The sequence below is a fragment of the Triplophysa dalaica genome, chromosome 2 (assembly GCF_015846415.1).
Source record: "Triplophysa dalaica isolate WHDGS20190420 chromosome 2, ASM1584641v1, whole genome shotgun sequence".
NCBI lineage: Eukaryota > Metazoa > Chordata > Actinopteri > Cypriniformes > Nemacheilidae > Triplophysa > Triplophysa dalaica.
The window spans coordinates 22389188-22401511 of NC_079543.1; the positions used below are offsets into that span (position 1 = coordinate 22389188).

The 12324-nt window shown below is 38.1% G+C and overlaps 1 protein-coding gene across 3 annotated transcripts in view; it reads left to right on the forward strand.

The window, feature by feature from the left end:
* The window catches only part of dlc1 (DLC1 Rho GTPase activating protein), an 85923-nt gene that overhangs the window by 54964 nt on the left and 18635 nt on the right, over positions 1 to 12324 (forward strand). The window contains exon 1 of one of the 3 annotated variants that reach the window (XM_056771389.1): positions 9025 to 9316. The exons of the other annotated variants lie outside the window; for them this stretch is intronic. Coding sequence (XP_056627367.1) covers positions 9304 to 9316 — 13 coding nt within the window. The 5' untranslated portion in view covers positions 9025 to 9303. Of the gene's footprint in view, positions 1 to 9024; positions 9317 to 12324 lie in introns of those variants that run through there. 3 annotated transcript variants of the gene reach the window in all.

A 12324-nucleotide genomic window follows, 5' to 3' on the forward strand; every position in this document is an offset into this window, starting at 1 on the left:
ACTAGTTTCTGCCAGCGTACGGTGTGTTCTTTTAACTGTTTCAATCAGAAACTGAGAGTTTCTTTCAATCTCAGCTTATCACAATAACCAACACGCCTCCGCTTGAAAAAAAGGCATTCAAGCTCCCGCAAACTGTGTTTTCAGCCATGTAAAAGTTCCTCGGTGGATCTGGAGCCTTAATAAAAATAACCATGTCACTTCAGCAATAGTATTACTTTTCCAATTGTCCACCTGGTTTGGTTTGGACATGACTTATGGTGGTGCAAAATGCTTCATCTGAGGTGAAATTCAGTGCAGGGTCGAAGGTCAGAGAAGGTAAAGTTAGGTGTTTGAGCTGTGTAATCCATTGACAGTAGGGAATTGGACCATATGCTGCCTTAACCATTAGCCGTGTACCCATCTGCTGTACCAAAAGTTCCCAAATTCCCAGAAAATGCATTTCAAAGTTCTCTGCCTACTTTTTAATGAAAAGAACAAGATTGTTGATCACCAGCAAATGCTGTGTTTCAGATACTCACCAGCATAAACCAAACTGGACCATCATACTGGTTTAAGCTGGTATTTTCAACAGGTATTTTTTTCAGATATGCATCATTTTCTTACCGTAGTAAACATTTACATTCAGGCATTTGTAAGATGCTTTTTTCCACATATTGACGCATTTATGGTATATATTTTATAATATGTGTATTCTCTCAGTCGAAATCACTCACTTGAATGTACATTTTATGATTCTTGAGACATTTGGCATTTTAATAGGCGATTTTAGAAGCACTGGCTGCTTTTTACTGGATGTTTTCACCTTTTTGAGCAAGGGCTGCAAATTTGGGCCTGAGAATACTACTGCATGGGTGTTTATTTAAGCTGTTTTATAAAATTATTAAACCCAATGTCATGTAGAAGAGTCATAGTCAACTGACACATGCATTCAGCCGTCAAATTCCTTGGCCAAGTTTACATATTCCATAACTCTACCAATGATAGAAATCCAGTCTAATAACAGCCAAAAAACATTTCTGTCTACCTCAACATATCCGTCTGTGTGTTAGTCAGCTAGCGACTTGACATCTGCTTTAAAATGCTAGCTCACAAAAGAGCATTACTCACACAAATCAAGACAAGACAAAGATAAACCGGATGACATGAGCAAGTGTATTTTTGTTTGCTTGTTATCTTGTTATTGTCATGTACAATAAACAAACAAAATGCAGATTGTCCATGTGCAGATTGTGAATCGATGGTCTGTTGAGTTAATGACATTAACAAGTGAAGTGGGTTGCCCGAGACTGCTATCTGCAGATCAGTCATGGATAAATTATTTTTGTAAACAGGATGTCCAGATCTTTGCTTGTTAGACGCATCATTAGGATACGATCGCTGCTCATGATCTCTCATAATCCCTGTGGTTTGAATGCACTGTGAAAAAAATCCTGAAAAACGCTGGCATACAAATTTTAGGCACGACTGGACTTTTTAGGCACACAATAATTTGTGCCTATATAAAAGTTTAATTTTTTTAATTCATTCATCTTTTAATCACCCTAATGTCATTCCAAACCTGTAAGACTTTCTTCTGCTGAATACAAAAGAAGATATTTTGAAGAGCATTCAAAGAAACGACATTGACCCTCATTGTTTTTTGTTGTTTGGACCGAAAATCATTCAGATATTCTCAAAACATCTTCTTTTGTGTTCCACCAAAAGTCATTGCGCAACATGAGGTTGAATAAATAGTTTAATTTATTCTGTTTTTTTGGGGCGGAACTATCCTTTTAAATACCATACAACTGCTTTGATTTTTAATGTTAAATCTACATTTTTTAAACTGTTTTACTCAAGTATTTTATACATCCAATCAATTAAATAAATTGATTTGGTAGTAAAATTCTTAATATGGTAAAGATAAATGAAGTATTTCATAATAAACTATTACATAGGATTCTTGTGTGGCTGTGTATTTATTTATTTTTACTTTTAACAGTATTTAAAGTGTAAAAAAGTTGAGAAATAATAAAACAGTGCCACATTTGTTAATATTATATTTGGATAACACCCAGACGTCGGTGGAATTTTCCAAGGGTTACACCAGAGCACAGAATAACATTTTTGGTAACTCCACAGTCATTTATTTGTTTTTTTTAATCGTCATGAAGTATGTCAGTGGTTTCCTGACTAGACTCTTATGCTGTATTTTTAACATGGCTTAAAGCAATGTTGTCTTCTGTAAATTAAAGGAGTCCTCTTTTAAAAGCCGTTACAGTTTTAAATTGACCGGATAGTTTACAATCTACAGGTTGGAGGATCATTTCAGAGTCATTAGGAAATGCAATATTCATTTTTATTAGCACGATTGGCTGAGAGAGGCGAGCAGAGGCTGGAAAGTTACAGCTGAAGCTTCATACCCAGATCTCATCATTTAACATAAGTTATCTGAAATGAGCCATACTTGCTGAAGACTGGAGGCAACTCGAGGCTCGAGCAGCTGAAAGTGTTGATGAGAATCTGTAAAAGGACGAAATCACACATTTACAGTGAAAGAGATTGATGACATACATTTGAATTATTACAAGAGGCTCAGCAGGCGAGCTGAAAGGGAGATGCCCAGTAATATGAGTTAAATAAAAGAGACAAAGTCAATTGAGCTGAGATAAAGTAAACATTACTGTGGCTACTTAATCGCTTGCTCCCATTCTGAACTCTGTGCTTGATCGTTTTCTCTCTTCACCCTCTTTCACACATACCTACACGTGAATGTATGTCTCTCAGTGCTGTCTAAAGCAAACCATCTGTAATCTTCTCTATTCATGCATGACTAATAGAAAAAATATGAGGCATGATTGGAAGGCACTAGTTTCATTACCCGTCAATAGTATGAGTTCCTTTAAGTATATGAAAATGTGAGAGCTTCCATTCATTTGAACGTGATTGTTTTTGTGGAAAGATGTTGGCACAATTTTTCATTTACTGTATATATGTTTATTCTTACTAATTATTATTCTACTTTTACTTATTTTCATGATGTGTTTTCTACTTATGTCTCTACTAATATTTATAGCGCAAAAGAAAATATTTGAATGTTCATTACATTTAGGCATTTAGCAGATGCTTTTAGCCAAAGTGACTTACTTAGTCTAATCAAAATGTATAACTAATTTCTGTAAGATTTAACTGCACTGTATATCTGAGATTTAACATAAATATATAATTAATATGTATAAAATTAAAAATATATTTTTTTACTTAAAAATACAGTTTACTCAGCCCCAAGTTCTTCCAAACCTGTATTAATGTCTTTGTTCTGTTAAAGAAAGTTATTTAGAAAAATGTTAGCAAATGAAACTTCTGGGCCACCATTGACTACCAAAGTAGAAACAATTAAAATGGTAGTCAAAGGTGCCTTAGAACTATTTGTTTTCCTTAACTCTTCAAAACGCCTATAGGCGTGAACATAACAGGGGAGTTATTTTGCAATTGTTAAACTGAAACGATTTGATAAATACGCAATATTTGTACTTATATTTCAAATATGAGATATTTTAGAGCACTCAACCCAACTCCTACCCTAAACCTACCCACCTCCCAACAAATAAAAAACACGCAGCATGCAAATAGAAGTCAGCCACTGGCATTTATCAAAACATACACCAAAAACAGTATAAAAACATGACGAACAGGTCGCTTTGCATTCCAAGTCTTTAATGACCGTAAGCTATTATACACATTGGGTTTTAATCACTGACGATCACGCTCCTGGAATGTGCGCAATGCCATGCACTCAGTTTTGCACTTAACGCAATCGTAGCAGGACATCCTATGGCTTTTCATAACATAAGCGAACGTAATGACGCAACCAGTCACAAGACATACTGGAGCTAATGCCATTTCACAATCGAAGCTGTCGTTCCGGCGGCAATTTTTGAAATTGTACACAACCCAAAGAGAAGAGGATCTTAAGGCTTCGAATAATTGCGCTTTTTGAATACATAGCATCTGTAGCTGTCTATGCCTGTCATGTGTTGTGTTTTATATTATATAATATTCAAACTGTTACGTTTAGGTATAGGGGTGGGGTTGGGTTACCTGCTATAATGCGTACACAAAAAGTAATAAACGTGCACAAAATACCATCTTCACCACCAGTACATGTCATGAATTTTTTGAAAATGAAAATGGGGGGGACATCATTCTGCTAACAATACTCCACCCTCATACGTGCGTGTCATGTTCACGCCTAGAGAAGGCATAGCGTGACACTGTCATGCATTTTCGAGTGGAGCAGCGTGTCTGTGAACATATTGTTGCACTGTTCGTAAACTACACTTGCCACACACTTCTACCCTATTATATTTCAAAACCTTCAAATAAATTGTTAACACATCTGTGAGCAGTTTTTACCAACTTAATGTTCCTCAGAGTGAAAGTTATCTAGTTGAACTGCAAATTGCTGTCATCTATGTTTTTGCGGGTATTTGTTACTTACCTTAAATCCCTTCCATCCATAAAACATCGTTGTGAGAAAAGTATGCTGCTCGGCCAGCTGACGTTACTCAAGACCAAATGGTCCTCTAATATCTCCACCTAATATAGCCAGGAATGTGAGAACGAGACATGAAAAAGAAATTCGAAGTGTGTCAGATAGGGAATGTGTAAATGTGTGTTCAAGGTTGCCAGTCGAACAAGAATATATGAGATCTGCAGATCTGTCAGTGAGGGTTGGATGAGCTTCAATCATGTTGTCTGAGGGAAGAATGTGTCAGACCTTTCCGGAGACTTTCTGCTAATTGATGGCATTTTACGGCTGGCTTCGGGGGGCTTTGTTTTGCCAACATGCTTTGACAGCATTCCTTTCAAACAATTGTAGAGACATAACCCAAACCTATCCTGACCATAAGCTGTCCGATCATCTTAAGTATCAGTGCAGATCAAGGTCAGTTTATGCTGGTTTGTGCTGGTTGAGCTGGTGAACCAGGCATGTGTTTTACCAGTAACCTTCGAAACTGAAGACAAACTGATAAACCAACCAAGCCGCAAAACATGCACATTTACATACATTTCACACATTCCTTACCACGGTAGCTTTACTTCATTTAATCCGTAATTTGTGACCTACTGTAAATTTCTAACTCACATGGCCTGTGAAAAGCTAATGGCATGTGTACAGCACAGCAACACTGGATCATGTGTTGGCCATTTTCTAAATGTGTGGTGCCGCTGCATGCTCCGCACTTATCGTCTTAAACAAGCATACTAGCACGTACATTAACCTTTTCAAACCCATTATGGCCAAATATTCCAAATGTCAGACTTGTCAAATCCATCGAATCCATGTTTTAGAGAGTCTATCTGAGCCATCTCCCTCAGGGCCTCTCGGATTCCAGACAGCTTCTGAGGACAGCCAGAAGTTCTCCATCTTTGCACTGTGTATATATCTCCATAACAGCTGTGTACACTAAAGTCTCTCATACACGTAAGAGCTCTTAGCTCATGGAAAAATCAGGAATGGGCTTGGGAACTGCCAAAGCGCTTCAAACTGTCTGGTTATGAATTACGCTACGTTACCTAACGTTACCTACGTGCAGACATTCTGCAAGTCAGCAATTCCATAATAAAGCACCTTTATATTAAATAAAAGGAAGAAATAAACGGATGTTTGCATTAAACTTCCTTTAAAGTATTTGGAGATCAGGTCATAATTAATAATGATAAATTGAAAAAATACATATTGTTTTGCAAGAAAATTCATTCTTAAGACCACTAAGAGTTGTTTGAGGCAATGCTTTTTAAATGAGTTTAAATTAAATTACAATACTTAATAGAGTTAATATGATTTACAAATATCTCACATGTTTTCTCTTTATAAATGGTGTTATTTTCAAACAAGCGTTGGGTCAAATAGGGACAAACCCAACTTTTGGGTTATGACCCATATTTAACTTTTAACCCATTGTAGCATCACATATAATTATCTGGATTGTTTTATCCCAACGGTTGGGTTTGTGACTTTTTGACCCATCACAGGTTTAAAATAAGCAGTTATTTTTTTAGTGTGGTAAAATGTATTTTTCTTGTATGTGTTTTTGCCTCTATCAGGTGACTTTAGCATTGCCACACGGTATAATAGCACAATTTTTCAATCAGTTTGTACGCACGTGTCTTTATTGTTGTCATGTGTCTGTGTATATGGGAAAGTGAGTGAGATGGGTCAGTAAGGACAGGGCAAGAGACACCAGTGAATATTTGTGCACTTTTCCTGTTTTTATTTCAAGGTGGCACATTCAGTACATACACGTACAGCTTATGTGGTCTGATAAAGTAAGTACGAATGTGCTGAAGGTGTCCAGTTGTTTTGCATGCACACTCGCAAACAACACACCAGTTTACATAAACAGCTAAAAAATGCGTTGCGGCGTGTAGAAATACACACACTCCCACCTGCCATGTTCTATTTCTGATTGTTTTCAGCCTGTGCTGGTTTATAAATAGAAGATAGCAGTTCTATTCTTCTGTAGCTCTCCTTTTGTCGCACAAAACGTATTGAAAGGCAAACAGTTAATTTACTGCAATATGTAGAAGAGTAAACAAAATTGAACAATGAAACAGGGATTCAAACTTAACTATAGTAATAAATGCATAACATTCACTATAATTACAACTATAGTGACAGCGTTCCTTCTTTGAAAAGTAGGACACAGGTTCCAGTAACTTTAGACTGTGCTAGGGTGGCGTCTCTCATACTCCTTTAATTTGCAATGGCAACCTGCTAAATATAATGTCCAAAAAATATCATTTCAGTCCAGGCCTTGACTTCTTCTGCGCACCATACTTTTAAGTTTTTGCTCAAGCTGTAAGTGACATGTTTAGAGGGCAAATCCTTACACAAATCTTTTAACCAAAACAAGAAATCACAGATTCGTTTTGATGCAAATAACATTGTATATCCAAGACATTCGTTATAATTTAACAATTTCTAGTTACTGAGTCTAAATCAAAAAGCGTGAACACTTTTACACTTTTGAATGTTTAAATCCTTAAAAATGTCAGCTGTCTTAGAACATAAACGATTTGAAAGAACTATCATCAATCTATCATCAAAACTATCATCAATCATACCATGCTGGAGATATGAGCCATTGTTGCAAATCTATCCTCTATGCACTTAACACACATTTGCAAGGTTGATGAGCTGTGACAGTGCTGACTGGTGAGATATACTCATGTCTGTAATAGAATAGTCTCCTGTTTTTGTTGGAGCTTTAAATGCTCACACACAAATACACAGTGAATATGCGGAAAAAGTCAAGATGCAGTTTTTATTGTGACTAGAGAAACTATGTTTGATGTTTTGAAGCAAAATATATTTAGTGATACAACAAACAGTGCAATTGTAAGCAAGAGAATGATGCATTTCACTCAATCTCTGGCATTATGTCTTAAAGCAGATGTGGAAACAACTGTTCCTTAAGCAGGACTTCACCCTTATTACTCATCTGTCTTTCATGCAGAATGTGATCTCTCTCACACAGATCATCCTAAGTTTACCATAGCAACACTTTACCACATATGAGCCATGCTGAGTTGTTGGATTTTTGGATAGTGAGGAATATGGGCTGAGGAGAAGATTCCACAAGTAAAGGCAATTTCCCCCGGTGATGCCATGTGCTTTTTTCCTTGTGAGTCAGACATTGCGCTGTTTTACAGACAGGACAAATTACAGACTTAGTAACCAGATGCACACAGTTTTAACGATTTTAATGTTCTTTTACTAACTTAAAAGTTTAGGCGTACAGTGTTTATCTGGCTTTAGTTGTTTTTCTGAATAGCTTGCAACTAACCAGCCTCCGTATTTTAAGAGGTGGTTAATTTGTATGAATTTGCATGAAGTGAATCGTACAACATAATAAAGATTATTAGATAAAACTATAAATAAGCTTGTTAAAAGTTAATTCAGTAAAGAGGACTCAGCGACATCTGGCTAATGTCCATGTTTCCTATGGTCTCCATTTAAAATTCTGAATTTTAATTGAAACGTTGAAAGGAAGTGAATGTGACTTTCTTTTGACTTCTAAAACAGGAAGCTTAAGCTTCGTAGGGGACCATAAGCTTGTTTGATCTCAATAAGAAGTCTTCACACAATAGAAAGTCCTGCCCTGTGTAAAAAGCTACTGATACACTGTTGCGCCCAGGTGCGCGCCAGTGCGTGAGCGCGCCTGTGCATGCGTGTGGAAAAAGGCGAGGATCGGGGACGCCTGTCGATGGGGCTTGTTGAAATTACCATAGCAGAACGGTCTCATTGTCTTCCCCTTTCACAACATCATGTCCCACAAAAGCTTCTTTCAAACGGCCCGTCGACTTAATGAAGACCTCCAATGATATGCTAAAGGCGCGCCGTTTAAATTACAGTTTAAAGCCGTTAAGTCCCACACAATGTATCACAGGCAAGTGAGCAATATCTTCGAGAAAATCACTTTCAATTTTTAGATGACGTGAATTTGGTTAGAAAAACGTCTGAACTACATGACCAGGGACAAGTGTTGGCAAAAAACACGTTTCAGACGTTTAGCCATCGTAATACAACAAATACATTTTATATGAAGCGCGCGTATTGCGCAGCGTTGTTCGTAATTGAAAAGCATGAACTCTCTGCCATAAGCAATATTTAAAGCGTTTTTTACAATTTTGCATTGCATTGCTAGATATTGCGCTACGTTACGTCGTGGCACAACCAGCAGAGACGAATAAAAAACAGTATCTTATAATGAGGAAGAAATGAATTGACATGAAAACATGTGAAAATCAGGTTCATTCATTCAAAAGCGTTTGAACGCTGCTTGTGAATTCTGAATGAATGTTTTACGTGACATTTTTTGCTCCAGGTAGTGTGTATTGGAGGAGCTCCACCTCCCCGTCTAGATCAGCGAAAGCCCACCTGAGGCTGCTGCGGGTGGGAGGAGGTGGAGCCTTCCTTCAGCCTCCCAATCCCGAAGAGCGAGTCAGTGTGTTCATTCACATTCACACAAGGGCCAGCCAGTTTACGGGAGTTTCAAACTCAGTTCTCCGGATGGGTTTTGCTCTGAGCAGACAGGAAAAGAAATCGGTCATGGATTTACTTTTTGCGCTTTGGTCTTGGGACCTGCCATAGCTTTATTTTGGAGGAACGTTATATCATTAAAATATATTTTGCACAAGTTATTCTTATTCGGATACTATGCGAGCTTCGCTGTAATGTTGGAATAAAACGAAGACGGCTCGTGAAGCATAGGGCAGCTGGAATATCGCGACTCTGCGTTACCACACATACTAACCATGATCCTTACTCGTAAGTACAGTTGTTTCAATTCAATTCATTTTGTTTATTAATTATTTTGCGATAAATAGCTTTGTCTTGCTTTAAAACCTGTTTCTTTGGGGAGGATGAGGAATGTTAAGTGTTTATAAAGCTTTTCCATTTTCTTCGTTTGTTATTCTTAGTTTTGCGTTCTTCTCTTAAGAGTAAGTTTTGAGTTAAATGCAGTTATTTGGGTGGTGCGTGAGATGGGTGTTCACGCGCTGCTTGCGCTTCAGGCTGTCAGATAACTAATCTCTCTCTCGCTCCACGAATCGCCGCGCGTACCCGTCGGCTTTACGTGGATTTCACATATTTCCGAGATAAGAGTTGTGTGTCTCGTCAGTCAAGGTCTGTGTTCTCTCATTATTAAGCCTAGATGCTGAAAGTTGGGGGAGGTTTTGCAGACATTGCACATGAAAGCGCGGAGAGTTCGATTTGCGTCTCGTTTTCAGACCGAGGGCGCATTCGTGCATCTCTTCACGTCTTACCATATAACAGTATAAAACATGTTAAATAAGTTGATGAAATGATTCTAACAGTTGGTTGTGTCCTGTCGCCCTAAATCGGTCCTAAAGTTAGCCTAAGTATTTGAACCTTTTGCTCCAAACACAGCCCTTTTGCCGCGGTCGGAGCTCAAATTGTCTTGAATCCCCAAAACGATGTTATTTAAAGACATGTAGCATGTTGCAGACTTTTCTTTTTTTCTATCTGTAAGTAGAGGTCGATAAACGTAAGGCCACGTTAGCTCCAGGTGATAAGGTATAAGCAGGTCAGTCATGAGTCAAGGAAAGAATGCCATGCTTAAAACATCCTTTTGAAGTTGATATACATGAATCACCTGATAGTCTAAGGTCATGGTTCTCAGTGAGAGTGATGGACTCTGACATTAACATACTCAAACACCCCCACATTGCACCATATGTTGATTTTGGGGGACGTATTTCTGTTTTTATTAGTGAATATTCATCATTGTTATTTGGAAACTATTATATGTCAGTCCTTGAAAGGTTTGATGGTAGGCGAGAGGATTATTTGATGCATACGAATCTTGGAACATAGACGAGAGTGTTGTTTTTGTACCCTTGCATTTTATTATATAGGGAATGCATAGGGGAGCAGATTAGGGACCGTATCTAATCATCTGACCTGAGATCAGTCTTGCGTTACACAAAGTGACCAGTCATCAGAGCTGGCCAAGCTGGCTCCAGGTCAGTGATAGCCAATGTTTAAATCTGTCAGAAAGTCTGAGACTCACATTAATGGACCCATCTGGCCAATGTGTATGTGTGTGTGTGTGTCGCTGGCATTGTGGTGTTGGGTGACTGTACCGAGCCATGGGGTAACCCCATCTTCCTTCTGTGTTTGTGTGTGTGGCCAGCTCCCAGTCAAACTCTAACTCCATATGTCTGTAGATAGTCATGCCAAGATATGCAATGCCTGATCCTCCGCAAATGATGTATGACTGCTCCTGATCTGCTGAGTTGAATTGTTTGTGTAGAAAGACACAACATGGAGACTTCATTGTCTTGGATGTGGTACATCAGCAGTGTGACATACTGATAAAATGATTTTTGTTTGATATTGATGTCGTCACAGATATTTGTGTATGCAGACCGTTTAAGTTCTCTGTATCTAAATCAAAAACATTTACCACATTTGTCATAGTTACACAAACTAGCGTTCATACACACGGGTTCAACCTCCTCCCTCATGGTGAGGAATCGTCAGCCAGTGATTGTGAGAATTTCCTGTTACAGGAAGAAGAGGAAGAGGAGGGGAGAGAGAGAGAAGAAGAGGAAGAAGAAAGGGAGGAGCAAGGATAATTTTAGAAGTGGCCAAAAAAGGTCTAGCTAGCAGGAATTCAACTTTGGCTGAGTTTATAGGAAGGTCTCTAGAGATTACGACTGTCTGTCGTTCTCCCCGTCTGGAGGCTGTCATCTGCACCTTTGTCTTGTCAGCCTCAGTTTTTTGGATTTCCGTGAATTTACATAAAAGAGGATGTATCATAGATTTGATACAGACAGATGCATACTGTATACTTTGATGAAAGGAGAATACACAATGGTTCTTGCGTTTCTTTGTGACGGATGCCGACCAGACATCCTGTGTGCTTGGCATAGGTCACTGTGGCAGGGTCACAGGTCAGGCATCCACTGGGTGACTGGCACCAAGATATGAAGCAGATGGATTGTAGATTAAGGCTGATGGAGAAGAGGAGGAAGTGGGATGGTGATGGATGTTAGGGTTTCTAAACACTGAATCTTAAGGTTTTGCTAAAAAAGATGAAAACATTAAAGAAATTGGGAACATGCTGAAATATGAAATATAGTGGATTTCTAATTTTTGTACTGTGCAAAATCTAATTTGTGTAAAAAAAATCCATTTGTTTAAAAGCATGTCAACCAACTAATTAATTTGATGGCATTTGTCTATTACGTGATGTCCAATTGGTCTAAAATGTAAGAATTATATTGCTGATAAATATAAACATTTCTTTTTAAATATGTGGTGAGTTTTGGGCAAATTTTATGGAATATTAACTTACTACATCCTCGACTGTGTTACATAAATATATCCCTGCTCTCTGGATATTAGCATCACCATATGCCACTAAAACCCCATAATGGTCAACCACAACATTGAAGTAATTTGGTCAGTTTTTCCATTATTAATTTCTAAATTGCTGTCAAATGATATTTCATCGACCCCTGACTTTCATAAAAAGTCACATGTTGGAAACATTGCGTCTATGACATGATGGCATATGTCGGCCTTCTGGGATATTTTTGAATCTGGATAATATACTCAACGTCAGAGGAAAAGCTTTAATGCGTCCAACCCCTGACTTCTACTGACTTCAGTCTGGCTCGTAACACAATGTTAGTCCAGTCGCTCATCCAAGATGTGTCCGTAACTTAAATGTATAGCTTCCTTCAAATGTAAACGCATGTACAGTACAATCACAAAGGATCAAAATCTGTTTACATTACAGGGGCGGT